Genomic DNA, 22437 nt, shown 5'->3' with positions numbered 1-22437 from the left:
ATTAATCGTTTAATGAATAATTAATCTATAATTTAAAATATTTAAATACTTTAAGTAAGTAAAATATTTCGGCAATAAATGATCAATAACATAGTACATAGCCTTGGCGGCGTAAACATTAACGATCCGTCAAATTTTTTTTCTAAACGCGATCGCGACAAGTATCGGGAAATAATTTGATATAATAAATAATGATTTCTCTCTCTTTCTTTTACTCTCTATAGGCAACAATTATTTAAAAATATTTAAAATTAAATATATTTAATTTTAAATATTTTTAAATAAGCTCCGTGATAAATTAATTATTTAATAAATAATTGATTTATAAATTAAAATACTTGTATAATTTAATATATTTCGCGTACATATATTTTATAGTACATAAAATATTTCGACAGCGAATTAGGATAATACATAACATGGTATTTGGCCTCGGCGGCGTAAACATTGGCGCGCGTAAACATTGTTTATGTATCACGGCTTTGTTGTCGTTTATACAAAGGCACTTGAACAGAACTGTAGTTGGGCGAGACGCTCAAATTCCTTTCTTACGTGTTATCATTCGCGCGGCGATACTCGAGCAATAAACTCGCGTTTTCGCGTTTTCGCGTCGTCGCGTCTTCGCGTTGGGCTTTTATCCCGATTTTCACGATTGTCATCGAGAATCATACTTGGTTGCCGGCTAAATGGGATGTCTCTCAGCATTGCAATCTTTAATATATTAATACCTATTAATATAATTAATTTTATATCAATATCAATTAATATTAATACTATATTAATATTATATATTATATAAATATTTATGTATTAATAAATTTAATATATTAATGTAGTATTTTTTTCAAAATTTATAAAATTATTTTATTAATCTACTTATTATTATAAGCATTGAAGCAACCTAAGGGTGAGTATTATTAATAAATCCCGTACATGCGTTAATTCGGTTCATTTATTTGAATACTTTAAACAAGAGAGATTCACCCAAAGAGAAAAACTCTTATATAAAAGCTTTCATATAAAAATTTCTATTTAAAAAAAAACAAAAAAAAAACAGTTTTCTTTTTTAGACCTTATAAAATTATTCCATATTTATATACCTGCTTATTATTGCACGTATCGGATATAAAATTCGATGCGTATAATAATAATTTCTTGAAATATTAATTATTTTAAGTGTTGCTATAATTTGGACTTTATATTTGTATATTGCAGACAACGTAGCCTCAAGACCAACAACTCCGCTGTTGCGCATCAGTGCCGGTAAGTGACGAATTTTTATTTAATTTTAAGATAACGGATTTTTCTAGAGATTGTAGATCGTAGATCGTAGCTTGTAGATTATATTTTAGATGGATCCGTTATCTTAAAATGGATGGACTAGAATAGATTAGATGACATAACTTTTGACATTTTTTTAAATATAACAGAAATTTGCATTTGCAATTCATTCTTTATCATTCTGATCAATTATCTATCGATTGTTTATTTAATAAAGAACGTGTCACTAATTTTATTATTACGTATATAATAATTTATTTTTATAACGCGCGTTGATTTTATCTTAATATTTTCTAGTCCATCCATCTGCCTTGTTTTAGCTGATATATAAATTTAAGTAATCGATCGATCTAATCGTATATAATGTTTAAAGAAATAACGTAGAATATGTAGAATAACGTGAATAATAATAATGTAAAGTAAAAGTGTAGTGAAAAATATATAAGAGTAAATGTTTACTTAATTCTCTATTTTATTATAAATTGTATTATAAGAGTAATATTACAAAAATTTTAATCAATCACAATTTTTATTTAACATTATTTGACATTATAGATAGTGAATATTGGAATACACTCTTAATAATATCAATATTTTTCTTATCAATATTTAAAAACAATGTTTGTTTGTCAAAAATTTTCGACAAAATTGAAATTTGTACAAATTACAATTTAAATTTCTATAAAGATAAGTGTATTAAAAAGTAAAGATATTAAGATAAAAAATTAGAATCGTTAAATAAGTTTAATATAAAAAAAACGCTTGTGTTTTATAGAGACTAATTTAGTTTTTAATCGTAACATAGATTATTACATTTAATATTGATTATTAAATAATTTTATAATCTCATAGCTTATTTTAGCGTTACAAGAAACAAAAACATAACGAAAAAGTAACGAATCGTTACTTTCCAAGTAACGGTAACGGTAACGCGTTAGTTTTTAAAATCAGTAACGAGTAACGGGGTAACGAGTTACCTTTTACAAAAAATAACGATAACGATAACGCGCGTTACTTTCATAGAGTAACCAGGGTTGGGAAGTAACGCGTTACTTGTAACGCCGTTACCGTTACAGTTACTTTTTTTCGGTAACTGTATCGGTAATGGCGTTACAAATTTTATTTGTAACGGAAAAAGTAACTTCGTTACATTTTTCGGTAACGAGTAACGAATTTAACAGTTACTTTTATCGTTACTTTTTTCAAATTTTTTGATTTATTTAAGATATTATTCTTGCTATTGTGCGTGATAAAATTTTTATCTTAACCGTAAAGCCGTAAGCAAATCGACCAATTAGCATTCTTATTATGTTGTAATCTCATTTACTACCAGTTCTAAGTACCTTGCAACGAAAATTAGAAAATCTCAATAAATCTGACCTTATAGATTGCCATTCATTAGTTGAAGCTATTCAGCAAGGTTTAAATAAAAGGTAACTTATTAATTTGATTAATACATATGTTATTTAATTTTAAATAAGGATTTAATTGAAAAATATTATTTTATTTTAAACTATTGATTCAAAAGTATTAATTTCAATAAAACAAACAATGTCGCTTAATTTACTATATTTGATTTTAAATTTCTTACAATATTTGAAACAAAAGAATTAATAATAGCAGCATGTTTACATCCAAAATTTAAGTTAAACTGGTTAACCGGAAAAAAAAGAAAACGCGCTGAAAATTACTTGGAGGATTTATTGGGAATCCGATCAACTGAAAATTCTTCAAAAACTGGAAAATCTGACGATCGCGATGATTTTTTCATTTTTGAGCAAAAAACGGTGCAAAATGAATCTGAACAAGAAGAATTGCAACGGTTTTTAAAATCAAATAATTGTAATATAGAAATGTTAAACGACTATCCAAAACTTAAAAAACTTTTTATTAAATATAATACAGTTCTACCAAGCAGTGCATCCGTAGAAAGAATGTTTAGCATCGGTGGCTCTGTATTAACACCACAAAGAGGGCATTTAAATGATGATACTATGGAGCAACAAATTTTATTAAAAATTAATAAAGAATTTCGATAAAATTTAATCATTTATTTTGTAATAAACCTTGAATGAAATCTTGCTTACAATTTTTTTAAAGTTTTTCTTATGCAAAATAATTTATTAGTTTGTATTGTAAAAAAGTAACGGAAATTGTAACGACTCGTTACTTTTTAGTAACTGTAACGGTAACGAGTTACTTTTTAAAATTAGTAACGAGTAACGGTAACGAGTTACTTTTTAAAAAAAATAACGGTAACGGTAACGAGTTACTTTTATAAAGTAACTTTCCCAAGCCTGAGAGTAACGTTCCCAACCCTGTGGATACCGTATATAGTTATATTAATAATTTTAAATAAAATCGAAGAGGAAAAAAGAAAAGGAGCCTTCAGTAGTTCAAACATCGTTTGACTGCAAAAAATATTCCAATGTACACCATAGGAAAGAAGACAGGTTCCTACGATCTTAAGACAACGAAATGCGACAGACCATAATAATCCGAAGACTTGAAGAAGAGGATGCGTTGGATAGGAATCATGGTAATTAAAAACAAGAAGATAGCTTACAGTTGTATAAAATTCTTTAATCCAATCTTAAAAAAGACATAGATTTATGATATTTTAGTTAAAATAAAAATAACAGAATTCGTTATATATATACGTCACAAAAATAATTAAAAAGAAAAGAGCAGAGGAATATAAAAAAGAATGTAAAAGGAAAAACGGCTTTTATGATATAATCTGATATAATAATAATGTGAAGAAAAAAAAAATGTGAGAAGCGAGAGAGAAAGCAAACTTCTTTTCTCACCGTTGAGGAATGAAAAGTTCAAGAGAGCTTTGCAAGCAACGCATCTCGATAAAGCACGCGAGCTTACGCGAACATAAAGAAAGAAAGTGTATTTTTGCCCCCCGTCCTTCATTATCCCACAACAAAAGATCTTTCGTATATATACCTTCCACGAGAAGTGGTTTTGCCGCATTGATTTCGCACAGGCTCTGCGTTTCGTTGTTAGATATTTTCTCGCGAGAAATACAGAATAAAAAAGAAATCTGCACGAGATAGCGGAACGATGATTTAAGGTCTTACAAAATTAAATCGCTTTTGAAATGTCTCTGGTCAGGATGATTACGTCGTAATTGAGAAAAATATGGTTCGATCTTTCGATATCCTTATATCCTAGCACATTTACAACTGAAAATAAAGCAAGGGAAAACGCGGAAACGAGCGTAATTAAAAAGAATATTTTATAAAAGAAGAAACTCTCTATACATCGTAAAAAAAAAACACGTCGAAAACTTGAAACAAATTAGTAATATTAAGATAAATAATAGCAATAATTTTATTACATTTGAACAAGTACAATATATATTAAAATATATAATAGAGTGTTATTATATTTTTTGAAGAAAATGATTTTCAATATTCATTAATTCGTAGACACGATCTCTTAATGATTTTTTTAATATCTGTTTTACAAACGGAGTTTTTATACATGATGAATTTATATCCCATAACTGATATAAATAGTTTTATGCTTCATAAAATTTGTATTTAAACTTACGGATTATACGACTTCCATCATAATTTGACGGAACAAAATCAACGGAATTTTCGAATATTGTTCGATCAAAGTCATAAACGAGAGCATATCGAAAAGTACAAATGGAAATGGAGATGAAGGCCTCGGGCGATTCAGATCAATAAATCATAAAGCTCTTCCGAAAAATTGAGAAATCAAGAGAGAGAGAGAGAGAGAAAGAGAGAAAGAAGGGGCAGAATTATTTATGGAGAGTTGTTTTCCACGTGAACATTCTTGTCTATAATTTATAATGGTTTAAAGAAGAGATGAAAATGTTTATTCTCGCGATTTTGTCGATATTCTGTTCATAAATCGATTCTGCCAAGGTGCTAATAATTCTCTTTAAAGATACAGGTCGCGAAAATATTCAATAAAAAAAAAAAAAAAAAAAAAAAAAACCTTTTTCTAGAAATAAAAACTCTTTCTTCTCGAAAACATTTTTCTTTATTCTTATATCGATTACTAGCGTTTCTTATCTCGCGTACATTATAATGTGCTTTATTAACATTGTTAAATCATTGATTTTTCGGCACTATATTTATATTTGATAGAAACTCTTCAATATTTTATTTTTGTAAGCGACTGTAGGGTATGTTTGCGCTTGCTATTCTCAATGTATAACAATGTTGTTTTGCTTCGTTTCATATTTCCAATTTTGTTTCGTGAAAAACAATGTTTTGCTTATTTATTAGTAGAAAAAAAAAAATTGGCAAATATATATTTCTCAAATAAATACAATATTTATTTTTTAAAGTTTTTCTAAATAAAATTTAATCATTAAATTTGACATGTGAATTTATTCCCAATTTGTATAAATTAGGTTTCCTAATCTTTTTGTATCTTCTCGAGAACTTGACAATACGGGATTACCTTCGATACCAAATTCTGATCTAAGATCGCACGTGCTCGAAATAATTCCATAAGAAGCTTAACAAACACTTCAACCCCGGCAAAAAGGGGCACGTAAATTCCCGCGAGGGAATATCTAAGGATGATATTGGGAGCTAAACACACGAGGGAGCTTGCGAGTTTAAGTCTCTCTTGTACGAACGTGCAATCCCAGTACTAAAAACTCCCATATTTATCTCATATACTTCTTATATTTTTGTATTCTTGTATTTTTATATATACGTAATACATTTTATATTTTTATACACATTTTCAATATACTCTCAATATAAATTTAAATATAAATGTCTCGAATTTCGATTACATTACTTTAAATTTTAAATGAATCATTAAAAAAATATATTGTCAAAGTCTATTGGAAAGTTTCTGCTTCAATTTTCTACCTATTAAATTTTGAGAAGGAAAAATTATATTCTTTTTATTATTCTTATTAATCTTCTAAAATGTATTAGTAAAATGGAAAAAAAAAATTAAGGAGAGCGAGAAAGAAAGAGAGAAGATGAGAAACTATTTGACAATTATAAACCAGTGTAATAAAAGTTGACAGGATCATAAACGATCGGATTCACACTTCCTTGAGTCCATTGACGTGAGATATGTCGTCTCGCGACACTCATGCTCATTATAAACCACCGACAGGATCGTGAATCGTAATTCTACCCGCGAGATCTCATTTCAACAACTAATGCCCCTAGTGTCTAGAATAAACAAGCATATCACGTTGTAACAGTTCGCTCTGTTCCTCGATTTTGACCCGCGTCGCGTAGCGAACTTTGGCCATATTTCGTAGCTGGAACCAGTTTTCTCTCCTCAACTTTGTAAACTTTAGAATACGATAATGCTTCTCTTTTCATCCTTGTCTTCTTTATCTCACTAAAAGAATGTAGCATTATCACGATTCAGAAACGCTATTTTTTTTTTTTTTTTTTTTTTTTATTAAAGAGAGACAAAAAATTTATAAATATTTTAGATAAATTTAAATTAATTTTAATTATCAGCTTTGTTGAGGGAATTTAAATGAACTTGCCTGAATTTTTCTTAACCTGATAAACACTAATAAAATGCCACCAGTGAGAAAGAAGAAAGAGAAGATGGGGGCGGGGGGAGGGGGGGGATAATTGGCCGATCGAAAAGAGACGATTTTTATTCATCCTCCTCCCATCGCTCTCGTCGCCATTGAGTTATTTATCAGGGAAGGGCTTTTATTACCACGTGCACTTAGGAAATTAAACCTCGAGCAATGTTTCAACGAAATACTATTCTCTATTATTTCTCTTTCCGTTTCTCTTTCCTTCTCGTATTAAAAATATAGCATGTTAATATAATTAACTTATGCTCGTTTAGCCTTTCCATGTCGGACAAGACGAAATATAATAAATACCATCGCTCTAAATCGTCTATAATTTTTGGATGTTCCGAATGCATGCATAGATTGCCAGGTTCTTTACTCCTTTCCGGTTCACACTTAATTTTCATTCAAGACAAAGGACCTTCTCAATTCTTTATTAGCATTAGGAGCGCTTCTGTAAAATTCAAAATTATTAATTTTCTCTCTTTTTCGTTCCCCTTTGCCGTATTATTACATGTACAATTACAAATATATATGTACACTTTCGACTTCGTAAAATAATTTTAACGAGAAATAAATATATATATAGATTTCCGCGTATTCAAAATCTTTTTTTTTTTTTTTTTTTTTTTTTTTTTTTTTTTTTTTAAGACAAAATTAGATCTCGATATCTCATATTCCGCGCGAATGAAAATTCCTGAATATAACAAGATTGCAGGATGCAAGAAAATGTCCGACGAGTATCCACGTGGACGAATAACGAGGCGGTTCCGCCGGGATGGCGGTGCGCGAAGGATGATAATTGAAGGCTCCAAATGATACTTTGATGACCGTCCCACTCTCGAGTTTCCTCACGGGAGGAGCTTTTTCATCGGGAGCACGTTTCTTCGCCGTGGAAACGTTCTCTTCCTCCTTTCTACAGAATGCGGATTACTCCAGCGATAGTAATAAAACGGTTTGAGAGAGAGAGAGAGAGAGAGAGACGGGGAGGGAGGGAGTGCGGAACAAAACAGAATAAGGTTTATTGCGCATGTTCTAGAGACAATTCTTTTTCTCTCGCAAGCACAAGCATCGCACAAGCACAAAAATTAGAAGATAGAGAGTAATAATAATGACAGGAAAATGTTCTACAAAGTTTCTTAGAACGTTCGAATGGCTACCTATTATTGCAAGCGGTATAATTGCGCAGAGATTAATGGAATTTTAATATTAAAAATATATAAAGAGAATGTAAAATAAATAAAAAAATTAATACACACGCATCGAGACAAAAAATTTTGATTTTGCATGATATATAGATTATATTCTTCTTTAACATTTGAGAGTATATAAAAAAATCATACGGCATTGTTTTATTTATTAACAAAGATAAGATTTTTATCGATTTGTGATAAAACTATAATTATATACAGAGTGCAGCTGCGTATAAAACTTGACAGAATCGCACAATCGCACGAGGAAAAATCGATAAGGGAATATACGATTTCATTATTACGATACAAGAGCGCGATCGGTGAAGCGAACGTCGTCGATGGCACACAGGCTTCGAAATCTCGCTCCAGTCGCTACGAATTGCAGTTGACAGAATGCATTTTTCTTCACGCGGGAGGAAATAAGAAAGACGATAGAAAGGAAACGGGAAGGGTTATAATCCATCGAAAACAGACGAAAGAAATGAGGGCAATATCCTATTTCGTTTTTATTTCCCGAGGATGACGGTAAGATAAAACGGCTGGCGTAAACAATTCGCCCGCTGGTCTAGCAGGGAGAAAAAAAGGAGAAGGGGATGAAACAAAATTACGGTCGCGATTGCGGAGAATCGAGCGAGAAGAACTCTAGTGCTGCTTTCATCGCGCGAATGGAATGCGAATGGAGAAACGAAGCGAACGAAGGATATCTTAGCAAAATGCAGTGACGGTGAGATTTCATCCAATCTTATCATCGAGAGACTCTTTAGAGAAATATTACGGCCGACTACGTCTCTTTGCGGTGCAAAAAGAAAATTTTACCAACGTGCTTCTTCGTTATCATCTATTTTCTGTTATATTTTCATATATATATATATATATATAATTCAAATTTAAAATATAAAATTTGAATAATGAACAAAGAATCTTGTATAATTCTAACAGTCTAATAATATAACTAACACTTCTTTTCATTCTTTAGATATTTGCTCTCTGATTATTTTAAGGAAAAGCGAGATTCTTTTATTATACGAATTTTATAACTTTCTAACAATAGTTTCCTTTTAATTACTTCGCCATTTCTTGCTGAAAATATATCATAATGTTAATAATAACTTCAATTTTCATACTCGATCTATTTCAGTTCGCTATAATCTCCTTACACAAATATATCACTATATATATTTTCATCACATAATAATTTTTCTTGGAGATAAAAAGAACACACCATTTTCTCGCGCAAGTTTAATATTTATAAAATTAATCGATTGTATCATGCAAAAAATTATCAGTCGAAAGTAAACAGTAACTGTTAGATGAGCTTCACTTTCGGCTTTCATACGCGATTCGTTTCAATTCGCTGCGACTCAACTGACCGGTAGTAGTCGGTGGTTGGCGAGCGAGGGCGCGCGAGTCGCGCGGCGCGACGCAACGGTGAACAGCTGACTCGCTCACGTGACTGACTGACAGCGGATCGGCCATGCGTACGCGCGTAGTAGCCGCGACCTACCTCACTTCTCTCGATCCGCGCGCGCGACCCTTCATTCATAAATCGAGCGCGCGCCTGTCATTTTACGAGTGGCAATAACTCGGCAGAAAATCGATGTAGGGACGTGTAACAAAAATGGATCTCCAGGTCTTGCGATCGCGCATCTTTCCACGTACGTTCGTCACGTAAATGCAATTATTAGAATTTTCAAGAAGGACGGGAAGAATGTACAAATATCGTCAAATGTTGGAATAAAGTTTTTCAGATTATGCGAATTTATTAGTATCTAATTGATTAATATATCAGTTGATACGTAGAGAAATGTTTCAATCAAAATGCGCGAAATATCTTACGTTATATCTTAACATTTTAAAATTAAATACGTGGCGCAAAAATTCTTTTCAACGCAGAAAAATGCATTTTCGTGAGATTCTGCCATAAAAATTGCATACATATATATATATTTCGTGCTTTGCGGGCAGGCATGTTTGTAGGTATAAGTGGAGCATGAAAACGCGAGCAGGTGGAAAAAAACTAGGTTGAAAGTTATTAATAGAGTTTGAGCGGGACCTTTCTTCTCGCCTCGAAAACTTATTCGAACTACAAGGTTCGTTTGCGTAGCTCTCTCGTTTCGCCTTTGTTCGTCAAGAGTTGGAGAAACACTTAAACGTGTTTAATTCTAAAAGGCAAACAGTTACGATTCACGTAGGACTGTCGTTGCTCCTGCGACAATGTTTCCTATTTTATTCATCATGATTTTCTACGCGTGAAACTCTACGTAAGTTTTGTTACGTGCACACGATCCAAATATTGATACTGAAAATAGTTCGAGAATGCAGCGTCAACGCGAGTTGTAGCATGTAGCTAGAAATAAAAGAGAGAAATGCGCGAAATGATCACGTACGCGATCGACGATGCATTTTTTTTTCTTTTTTTTTTTACCTCTTTTTCATTCCACTCGCACGCGGCTTTCGTCCATGCCCGAGAACGGAAACTCTGTATTTCGCGCGAGCAGAAATGTCATAAATATTTCACGCGACGCATGTACATCGCGCGGGCTTCGCGGTTTTATTATTCCTCTCGTAGAAGTTACACGGCCAATCATTATTCCCGCGTGGGACTATCATTTTATTCGCGTAAAAATGTGCGATCTCTCTGTCAACCAGTTCGCCACTTTTTTTGCTAGTTGGCAAATGTGATTTCGCAAGAGAAATTTGATCCAATCGCAAAAATATACACGAGCAAAATAGGTCTGTTTTCTTTTTTGCGATTCATATACACAGAGACTAAAATAATACAAAGAATCAAATTTCGCGACGTATTCTTATGGTATAATAATTTTCTCAATTCACTAACCCCCCCCCCCCCCCCCTTACATCATGATATTTAAAAATATTTCCTTGTGTCAAGAATTAGATATTTATTTAATTATTAGATTTATAATACTTGTAGAATTTTTTTTTCTAGATATCCAAAACTCTCCAAGACTTGCGTATTTTATCGCTGTTGATAAGAAACGCAAAAAATGGAAATTGAAATTTTGATAAATTTTTTTTTTCCCCCCTCTATCTCTCTCTTCTTTCATCGTCCGAGAATCGTTCGTTCGTAATGCCGCGCCAGTTCCCAGCATCGGCGAGATATCGCCCTCGATATCTCGCGGCAGCGACGACCAATGGCGCGAGTGTAAAACGAGGACAACGCGTACCGTGAATCTCTCGCTTTAGTAGGGTTGTCAGTTCGTGCCCGCTCGTCTTACACACCAGTCGTGAGAGCAGCGTTGGCGTGTCGCGCGAATCTTGAGATGGCGACAAGTTGCATTCTCTGCGAACAACGCTCCGAGGACGCGCACGAGATATCATTCCACGCGTAAGAACTCTATATATTTGAATACGCTCTCCTACATGGGTCCTCGTATAAAGGAAATCCAACGAAAGATAGAGAGAAAGAGGAGGGGGGGGGGAGAGAGAGGAAGCGTTTACCGCATGCTTCTAAACGCATGCGTATTGAAAGCTTTGTACAAACTCTGTCAAAAGTTTAACCAGAATTTTTATTAGTATCCAATATAAATATCTCTGTTCGTGGAACTAAGAAAAACTTTTCTATCGGATTATATCGAGAGAGAAACAACAATCCATGGCTTGAGCTTGCTCTCTCAGCTGATGTTTTAAATGCCAGTACGCATTCCAATGTATAAAGTTCAATAGATCTGTCTATGTGTGTGTGTGAATATGTATTATACATAATATAAGAGGGAGATAAATGATATCCAAATGGATCGATAACTTTACACAATTTTTTTGTATATTCTCCGATCTAATATTTTCCGTGCGTCATTATTTTATATGATTTAAAATACAACTTTTTTTTTTTTTTTTTTAAGATAAATGAATACAAGTGGATCCGTGGATTAAGAATGAAAGATGATGTAGCAGTTGTAGATTTTGTAGTAATATTTTTGAATTTTATAATTCAATACACACTTATACGAAGAGAGATGAAATATATAAAACGAACTTTGTCCAAAATATTTTATTCGATCAAAATATTTCCAACGCACATCCAAGTCGGCCTTCGAACACGTCGCACTTTTTATGACTTTTATGGAAATAAAAGAACTGCAAAATGCTTAGATTTTAGCGGAAACTATGTAAAAATATGACTTGGGTGTGCGTTGGAAATATTTTGATCGAATAAAATGTTTTGTAAAAAATTCTGCCCCTCGTATACATATATATATATATATATATATATTGTATATACACACAAAAACTAGTACCGTCTCCTTCCTATCCTCGCATGTTTCCTTTTTAGTTTTCCCGAGGGCGAGGAAGATCATCGGAAAAGTTGGCTGGACGCGATTGGCAAAACTAATGCGGAAGTGCCTGCTCAATCGTCATTGTGTTCGCGTCATTTCTCACAAAGTTGTTTGACAGGCTCGAGCCTGATGGACAATGCTGTTCCGACTATGCAACTGGAACCATATATCTCAACGGGAGACGATCGACCGCAGGAAGAATCGGAAACCGAATTATTCGTGCCAATCACGAGACCGACTGTTTCAAAGTAAAAAAATTAATTATATAAATAATATAAATTATATAAATTATTCATGTAAAAAGTAAAATGATATTTCGTAGCTGCCTGAAATATTGAGTAAATTTTTATATATTGCATCGATGGAAATAAAAAAACTATCAAAGAGAGAGAGAGAGAGAGAATGATATCTCTATTTTATATTATCATTAAACTTTCTCTGTAAAAAAAACTCAGACAAAAGAATAATATAATCCGTTATTTTTAACTGCATTTATTGCAATTTTTGTACATTTTTATTCTCTCTCTCTCTCTTATATTATATATTAATTTGATTAAGATACAAAAGGTATAATTAAAATTATAGCGCGTTCATATAATGTAGCTACAAAGAATAGATTTTGTAAAAAAATTGTATGCTTTGATGCCTGAGAGAAGTAGAGAAAAAGAAATACACGGAATTTATTTAGTCTCTTTATTCGAGAAAATTACGAGATTGAAATTCAAATTACACGCGAATTAGATATATTTAATTCTTCCCGGAATTAAATAATCTTACGATTGATTTCTAACATCGATCGCGTGGCGTTAATCGAGTTTCTCCGATACGTTCAACGAACGCGTTGTTTTCTTTCCTAAGAGGACGGCGTATTCACATGTTGTCAGATGAGGAGATGAAGGAGACGCGACCGATCAAGTATGTACGCTTTCTCAAGAACGTCAACTGGGACGAAATCTCCAAAGTACCGGCGGAGGCAAAGATTGTTTGGGAAGTGGCGATGGAGGAGTTGAAGGAAGACAATGAAAAGATAAAGCATTTGCAGGCGCACGCACGCCAACTCAATGCGACTGTTTTAAAACTAAAGAACGCGCTGAAAATGCGAATGAAAAATAAAACCGCTACCAAAAGATCTCGTTAAATTTGGTTTACAAATACACGCGTTTACGCGTTTCTACATATAAATTCTTCTGAGATTCGATAATTTTATAAATTTCTTAAAGTTTTTATAACTCTGCAATTCCTGAGATCTCAGGAATAGGAATAACCTAGGAATATTTTTAATAATATTGTATATATATATATATAAGGGGGGTTCCTCTTATACGAGTTAAAATAAAATTTCTCACAGGTTACAGCTTTCAATAATTTTTTTTACGATTTTAATTTAATTTGTGATTAAAATTTAATTTTTTAACATTAAAAAAGTGTTATTGGTAATTAACTTAAATTTACAATATCTCTCTGTGAAAAAAAAAGAAAGAGAGAGAGAGAAAGATTCATTTTCCGTTAGATATTAAAATGAAATTGCGTTTTTTTCCACTTCGCTTCTAGCTCTCAGATTTATTTTCGGAACTTTTTAATAATATTGTATATATATAAGGGGGATTCCTCTTATACGAGTTAAAATAAAATTTCTCACAGGTTACAGATTTCAATAATTTTTTTTTACGATTTTAATTTAATTTGTGATTAAAATTTAATTTTTTAACATTAAAAAAGTGTTATTGGTAATTAACTTAAATTTACAATATCTCTCTGTGAAAAAAAGAGAGAGAGAGAGAGAGAGAGAGAGAGAGAGAGAGAGAGAGAGAGAAAGATTCATTTTCCGTTAGATATTAAAATGAAATTGCGTTTTTTTCCACTTCGCTTCTAGCTCTCAGATTTATTTTTGGAACTTTTTAATAATATTGTATATATATATATATAAGGGGGATTCCTCTTATACGAGTTAAAATAAAATTTCTCACAGGTTACAGCTTTCAATAATTTTTTTTACGATTTTAATTTAATTTGTGATTAAAATTTAATTTTTTAACATTAAGAAAGTGTTATTGGTAATTAACTTAAATTTACAATATCTCTCTGTGAAAAAAAAAAAGAAAGAGAGAGAGAGAAAGATTCATTTTCCGTTAGATATTAAAATGAAATTGCGTTTTTTTCCACTTCGCTTCTAGCTCTCAGATTTATTTTCGGAACGATCGATTCATCCGCAATCGCGAGGCGAAACATTCGAACCGGCTCACTCGGATGAGAAAGTACCGCAATTACGTCGCGCGAATAAGATACACAATTTCTCCCTTTCTCCCTATTATGGCGAACGAGGCTCGACTGGCTGGTTGCCGCTGTTTGCATTCGACAATGCGACTGCACCAACCAGACGGCGCGACGCAACGAAAGCAAACGCGCTCGTGGATGGCGGGTCCCTTTCAGGGAAGACAAATGCGAGCTTGCCGCTTGGCATTCGCGCCTCTCTTCTTCGTGTGACAGTGGTACGTGATGCGCGTAATACGTTTACCACTGACAATACAAAACCGGGCAAAATATACGGGACGAACGGCGTAAACTAGAAACGGGGGGGGGGGGGGGGACGAAAACGAAGAACGATGTGCGAGCGAGATCTCGCTGTATAAGGGACGGAAAGCACAGCGCTTTTTTTTTTTTATCTTTTACGATGCGTTATTTGTTAGATTTACGTACTCACTCTTAATATTTTATTAAAGTAATAATAATGCGTAGAAGATATAATTACTATAATACGTAATTTACGCAGATTGTAAAGCATTAATTTATATGAATTAAAATTAAATTAGATTAGAAATTGAATCGTACATTTAATTTTATTAAATTTATCTTAACATCGTAATAATTGAGATATTAATAAATTATAAATGACAAAAGAGAAAAAAATAAGAGGTAAACAATATATAAATAATTTACATAATTATATAAATATTAAATCCTTCGATATATTCATTCTCAGTGTCTTAATAAGATTAAGCATACTTTATTAAGTTGTAACTTCGTGCTTTAGTAATTATCTTTTGTATTATCATTTATACTTATTATTATATTTATTTATATTTATTATTATATTTATAATTATAATAAAAGAACTATTAATTTAAAAAAATTAAATATATGAATGTGACGCGAAACCTTTGCGTTTTATATATTACGTAAACGTTTCTCGAAAGCATGTTTGAACAAAAATCGTACTTCCACTACGTTGGCTCGCCTCTCGTACGGAACTTAACGGATGCAGTACGGCATGAAATTATCGAGCGCGTAGGAAGATCGAGGAAGAAAGAATAACGCTGATAGACACGTGGAAAACGAGAATAACAACGGTATTGGCGCAAGTAGGGGGGGGGGGGAGGAGGAGGAGGAGGAGGAGGAGGAGGAGGAGGAGGAGGAGGAGGAGGTGGAGGAGGAGGAGGAGGAGGAGGAGGAGGAGGAGGTGGAGGAGGAGGAGGAGGAGGAGGAGGAGGTGGAGGGAGGAGAATCGACGTAGTACACTAAATCACCAACCTCGGCGGTATTATCCCTGCGGGATGACGAAGGACGGAATAAAAGAGCGCGCGTGGATTCGGTCATTCGTTATATTTTATTCACGTTTCACTTCAGCCGCGGCCGTACGTAAAACACGGGCCGTAACGAGAAACGGCAGTGCATTATCGCGCGATGCATTCCCACGTGCAACCGGAGAGCCGGGACGATGTATCGCGACATCGTTTTTGAGAAAAAAATACCGATCCAAGGATCGATGACTTGCCGGAGAGAATAGTAACGGTAGTAGATTTTAGGATGAAAAAATTAGATTTAAGTCATGTCGAATCATTGTGGCGAATTAAAATAATTTATATAACTCGTAATTAAAAGCATCATGTATATTAAATTACGTGTATCGTAATTATAGAAAAAATTACGCTACACGAGTATGAAAAAGAAAATTTAATACACACCAAGTATGAGTTAAGCGAATGAGAGAAAGATATATAACTTTTATGTGTGCGATGTACAATTGGGTGATTTATAATTTCTTAATTTTCGAAGAATTCGAAAAATTATACCTCGATAACAATGCATACAGTTCAGGCTGAAAAAAAAAAAAAAAAGATTCGATAAATTCGTATGCCAAACTTTTTACGAGATTTATTTTTGCGTAAGAAGACGGAAAACGTCGCGTTTATTTGCGCGCAATAAGCTCACGTTCTTACACTTCACGATATTATAGAGTCAGCTGCATAAAGCATAGTAGGTGAAAAGTTTCTCTATTTTCAAACATCGCAACAATCACCGGAAACTAGTTCTTGCCATTCTTCTAACCTTCCAATAGTTTTATATAAAGCATATATGATGCATCACTTTTATCGTCAATCTTATTGGCTGTCAAAAAAATCAGGACATATTTCGCGAAGAGAGAGAGAGAGAGAGAGAACAGTTCTATTTATACCAAAGAATTCTTTGATACATTTTTATATAGTCAACTTTGAGTCTCAATAAATTATAGAAGAAATTTTCATTCAAGCGATATTAAACTTTACTTGATATTAAACTTTAACGGTATATCTTATGATAATATCATAACAATATTTAAAAATATGTAAAATAATCGATATGCTATTTTAAAATAATATTCGAGAAATTCGCGCCAAAGGGGAAGTATTCTCGTTATTTTTCGCTTAACGTAAAGAGAGAATGTTCGAACGCGCGAACAATGGGGCTTTTTTGTGCGTTTATTTATTTATTTTTTTTTTTTACATCCTTCACGCCTAACGTGCGTGCGTGAAATATCGCTATAAGCTTCCATAAGCTTATGTACTTGACGAGCGCAACCGCAGTTCGCTTTACAGGCGGCTGACTATCGAACGGGTTTGCTACTGAAAAGCCAACTTTACTTCGTCATCGGACTACAAAGTACCTTATCTACTGCGGAACTAAACGGGATGTAGATTCCTGCTTCAAAACTCAAATTTCCGGCATATCGGCGCCTATAAATTCGATTAAAGGGCCATATATATATATAGGGTGTCTGAATCTACCTTAAGTTCGACGTTGAGTTATATTGGATGATTGCATAAGTTCGTGCCCGATTTTCATAGATGGCAGAGTTCTATTGTTTTCGTGTGGTAATTGTTGCTTACACCGAATAGATGACGTTGTCTTATGTCAATTTAGCGTCAGACATTGTTCAGATAAGTCCATTTGTGCATAAGAGAAATCGTTAAAAATGGAGAACGAAAGGTGCATTCGCGGCATGTAATGCTATATGAATTTCGGAAAGGCGTGAGTGTTGGGATTGCAGAAAAAAATATTCAAAGCGTTTATTTGGACCGCGCTCCTGCTCTCCGAACAGTCGAAAAGTGGTTTGGCAGATTTCGAAATGGTGATTTCAACATGGAGGATCAACCCCGCTCTGGACGGCCTTCTGGCATCGATGATGACATTGTGCATGCCTTAGTGGAAAGAAACCCAAGGATTACAACTGAGGATATTGCTGAGAGGCTGAACATCGATAATTCAACCGCTTTTCGTCATTTAAAAAAGCTTGGATACATTTCCAAGCTTGATACGCGGGTGCCGCATCTCCCGACTGAAAGGAATAAGCTGCAGGAAAACTGCAGGAGTCGCAATGGGAAATTCTGCAGCACCCGCCGTATTCTCCAAATATTGCGCCTTCAGATTTTCATCTGTTCCGGTCTTCGCGGAATAGTTTAAATAGCAAGAATCTCAATTGCGAGGAAGCTGTCGAAAACCACCTTACAAACTTTTTTCAAGAAGAAGCAAGTTCTTTCTTCAAAAATGGAATCGACAAGCTTATAGATGGTTGGAAAAGCATTGTAGAAAAGAATGGAGACTATATAATTGATTAATAAAAGTGTTATCTCTAAAATATAATCTATTGAAGTTTATATTTAAATCGGGCACGCGAACTTATGCAATCATCCAATATTTCACGGCAAGCTCGTAACGAATCTAGCAAGGACTTGCGAAAAGGACGATTCTGAATATGTTTACAATATGTATATATAAATATATAAATGTATATATATTGTGTTATTCGATGTCTGTTTCCGACATCCCGTATAGTGGACTGCTAATTTCCCATATACTGTTTGCAATTCGGCTGGGCAAATATACTACATAACTAAAACCGTTTCCCATGGCCGCACACATTCAAAGCAATTTGATACGCTCAAGTTACGATTCTGTGCGGGACGAAGTGACGCGTGTAATTCAACAACAATAGTATGTATCGCACAACTTAATATGTATCGAGAATATATTTCGCGTAATTTAAACATAAGTAAGGTTTCCCGAGATTGTTCCTAACATATGTATTCGCTTCAAAATTTAATTCCTTTACATTGAATATATTATATATATATATGTATTAATATTCTAAAATTAATTTTTTTTATGGAATCCTAACTCATTCCAGAAGATATTAATAGCATCAATATTATATACAAATATATATTTTTTTAAATTTATCTCACATATATTTATCTCCAAAAAATGCATATGGCTGGCAACAAAATATTGCAAGAATTTGACGAACGGATTTGACCTACATACCTTCCCCACGAATCATTCTGTACATGCCCTTACGCCGAGCTCGCCAGGTCGTAAATAGAGAAGAGAGAGAAAGAGAGAGAGAAAGAGAGCAAACAACTTTTCTAATATACTCTCAATTGCCGGTCGACATGCTAGTGTTATGTCGCGAATGCAACAGCATCGCCTTAACACCCGCAAGTTACGATAGCGTGTCCGAAATTTCGAAATTTAAACGTTGCGCGAACGACCGACGCTCGCTCATGCTGCGCGATTTTTTTGCTCCCCGTTTGATAACGGCCCCCTTCATAAATCTGCCAGTACTATGTTGCCGAGAGTTTTACGATCGAGATAAGCTGCTCGTGCGATTTTCGCCGCGTGTGTACGAAGGGAGCTCAAAGGATGAAACAGTCGATGAACGTTATAATCCTATACGATCGGATAGTTTTTCCTCCCCTTTCCGCTTTATTTCAGTTTATAGTAATATATCTACGTTTAATATTGTAATATAATTTATAGCACATTTAATTTTTCATAATTCTGATCTGTATTTTCTCTCTTAAACTCATACAATCGATAATAATATTAATATATTTATTGGATTGTAATTTAATAATATTTTAGAGGCTAACATTTCAAACGAATTATAATTCCGATAACTCTTTTGTCGTATTTTATTTAAATAAATTCAATCTTCTAAAGACGTGTAGTATGTATTTTTTTTTTTTTTACAAAAAATAATAATGTGATATTTGAAGAGTCATATATTTTTTTTATAGAATAAATACGCATATATTACAGAAACGAAAGTCGCGCTAGTGCTATTTAAATACCGTGTAATTAACGTAATCGTGTATGAATATTAATGTTGCGAAAGAGAGGATGCTTACCGTACATCTGCTGAATCCCATGCCGGTCATCTTCCGGCAGCTCGTAGTTGGGGCTCAGTCCCTGATACCAGGGATACATGAGAGCACCCTGGACTGAGCTGTGCGCCAGTCCCAGGGAATGGCCGAATTCGTGAGCGGCCACCGCGAACAGACTGGTGCCTGAAAGAGGAAAGAATAGATGAGAGCTATTCGAGACTCGTTTATCCGCATGGTATATCCTAGCAACCTTTCCATGTCAGCATGTGTGAGCGGAACGCGACGCAAGAAGGGTGGCATTTTACAGATTCGCGTACAGGGTTATGGAATTTTTACGCACTACACGAATATCTCGCGAAGGCGGAAACGTGGCAATTGGCTGTTTAATAAAATACAATAATTGATATTAAGTTTACAAAATTTATATTGTATTGACGTTAATTTATTTATATTAATAATATATATTATGAATTACATCTATTGGGTCGAGTAAAATGTCATTGCGTATTTTTTGTATGTTTTTCAAAGTCATTTATTTATATAAAGAACAAAGATCAATCAATGATATATTTTCCGTTTTGTTCGATGACCTTTTGCCATCTTTCGGTGAGCTTCGTAATTCCCCGTTCGTAGAAGGACCTGTCTTTATTGGCGAAAAACTGAACAAGGTGCTGATTTACCGCCTCATCTGAATTTAACGTTATTCCACGCAAGGAGTTTTGAAGAGAGCGAAACAAGTGGAAGTCTGACGGCGCAAGGTCAGGCGAGTATGCTGGGTGGGGCAACACATCCCATCCAAGCTCCAATAATTTTTGACGGGTCGCCAAAGATGTGCGTGGTCTCGCGTTGTCGTGATGGAACACAACTCCTTTACGATTGACGAGCTCCGGACGTTTCTGGATGACAGATTCGTTCAAACTGTCCAATTGCCGACAGTACACATCCGAATTGATTGTTCGGTTCCTTGGTAAGAGCTCAAAAAACACCACACTCTTCCAATCCCACCACACTGGGAGCATAACCTTCCTCTGATGAAGTTCTGCTTTTGAAGTCGTTTGAGGCGAATCATCACGTCGGGACCAAGACCGTTTGCGTACCACATTGTTGTAAACAATCCACTTCTCATCACCAGTTATCATTCGTTTCAAAAAAGGATCCTTTTCTTCACGTTTCATGAGCATATCGCAGATGTTTATACGCGCCGTCAAATGAACTTCTTTGAGTTCATGAGGAATCCAAATATCGAGCTTGCTTACGTATCCCAGCTTCTTTAGGAGGACGTGAACACTTTTTTGACCGATCTTCAATGTTTCTGCAATCTCTCGTGTCGTGTAACGTGGGTTTGACTTGATCAATGCCTTTATTTTGTCGTCATCGACCTCGGTGGGCCTTCCTGACCGAGGAGCATCTTTGAGATCAGAATCACCAGCGCGGAATTTCTTGAACCAGTTTTGGCACTGACGTTCTTGTAGAGCATCGTCACCGTAAACTTTACGCAATTTTTCACAAGCTTCACGCGCGTTCTTCCCTTTACGGAAGTAAAACAGTAAAATATAGCGAAAATGCACAGTTTGGTCTTCCATCTTCAACTTGTTGTAAAATCTCCAAAATTCAACCAAATCGCTCAATTTTTTTTTTTTAGAATGAAGCTTAAACCGTCAGCTGTTAAACGATATATGACAAACATATGTGTGAATGACTCTAACACTGCCAAAACTGAACTGATGCCATCTGTTGCAAAAATACGCAATGATTTTTTACTCAATCCAATATATATATATTTATAATTTAAATTTATTCAGAACTAAGAATGCTTCCTTATCAAAATGTTGTAATTAGCTTGATTGAAGCGAATATCTGGAAAGCAAGATATATAAATTAATCTCAATATAATATTCTATTTTTCTATAGTTTACACATGACAGAGACAGAGATGCTGTTTATATTTTAAAGGCCAAATTTAGGAAGATATACTTAATAAAATTATGCAAATTAATACAGTTTATCGCATAATTATTTATGTTGTATGTGTAATATCTTTTTACAAAAATGCTTAGAAATCGATTTTAATCTTAGTGTCTTATTTTTCGGGCAATTGCATCGCGACTGCCGCCAGCGTCGCGGAATCTCCGCCTTCGTTCCGTTTCGTTTCCATTCGATTTCGATCCGCGTCGGAAAAACTACGTTTCCAGATATGGGTTAGAATTGTAAAACGATCGCCGATATATAAGGATTGCCGTTGCCGGAAAAAATTGATAGTATCGCGAGTCGTCGCGATTCTATCACCGGGAAAAATCCTCGACGAAATTTCACGAAAAATCCTAAATTTACATATTTAGTCTTCGTAAAAAAATATCTAACCATCGTACAATTTCTTCCAGCTGTATAGATTTTCTAAAAAAATCTCACCTTAGATAAATTCTAAAAAAATTCGAGATTTAATCAAGAATTCCGATTATATATTCATTTATTTATTTTCTTTATATAAATAATGCAATTTGATGATATGTATTTATATATTATATTATATATATTTACACTTATTTGTTATAAAAAATAAGATTTTTATTTATAAAAAAATTTTCAATTCATCTAAAGACATATCCCCTTTTCAAGTTTCTACTTTTAATACGAAGACTTTGAATACTTAGAATGATTTTATAAGTATATATCGAGAAAAAAAA

At 33.8% G+C, this 22437-nt stretch overlaps 2 protein-coding genes across 3 annotated transcripts in view; one reads left to right on the top strand and one right to left on the bottom strand.

Moving 5' to 3' along the window:
- Mmp2 (Matrix metalloproteinase 2) overlaps positions 1-22437 on the bottom strand; it is a 184466-nt gene that overhangs the window by 14236 nt on the left and 147793 nt on the right. For both annotated transcript variants that reach the window (XM_070297809.1, XM_070297810.1), the window contains exon 7: positions 19778-19936. In XM_070297809.1, the coding sequence (XP_070153910.1) occupies positions 19778-19936 (159 nt within the window). The remainder of the gene's footprint in view (positions 1-19777; positions 19937-22437) is intronic.
- LOC138934259 (THAP domain-containing protein 1-like) lies at positions 11254-13681 on the top strand. The gene is made up of 3 exons (XM_070297811.1): positions 11254-11383; positions 12329-12580; positions 13191-13681. Exons 1-3 carry the CDS (start codon positions 11319-11321, stop codon positions 13468-13470), a joined length of 597 nt encoding a protein of 198 aa, XP_070153912.1. The 5' UTR covers positions 11254-11318; the 3' UTR covers positions 13471-13681.

Source organism: Polyergus mexicanus, unplaced genomic scaffold (assembly GCF_030449975.1).
Source record: "Polyergus mexicanus isolate NDT 795.1 unplaced genomic scaffold, iyPolMexi1.0 SCAF_6, whole genome shotgun sequence".
Classification (NCBI taxonomy): domain Eukaryota; kingdom Metazoa; phylum Arthropoda; class Insecta; order Hymenoptera; family Formicidae; genus Polyergus; species Polyergus mexicanus.
The sequence above is the reverse complement of the archived record's forward strand: the minus strand, read 5'-3'. Positions and strand labels throughout refer to the sequence as shown.

Bases quoted from the DNA above. Each gene is read 5' to 3' on its own strand.
- LOC138934259 (XM_070297811.1), top strand. From the start codon at position 11,319: ATGGCGACAAGTTGCATTCTCTGCGAACAACGCTCCGAGGACGCGCAC. The intron at 11,384-12,328 runs GTAAGAACTCTA...TTTCCTTTTTAG, and splicing joins CACGAGATATCATTCCACGC to TTTTCCCGAGGGCGAGGAAG. The intron at 12,581-13,190 runs GTAAAAAAATTA...TTCTTTCCTAAG, and splicing joins ACGAGACCGACTGTTTCAAA to AGGACGGCGTATTCACATGT.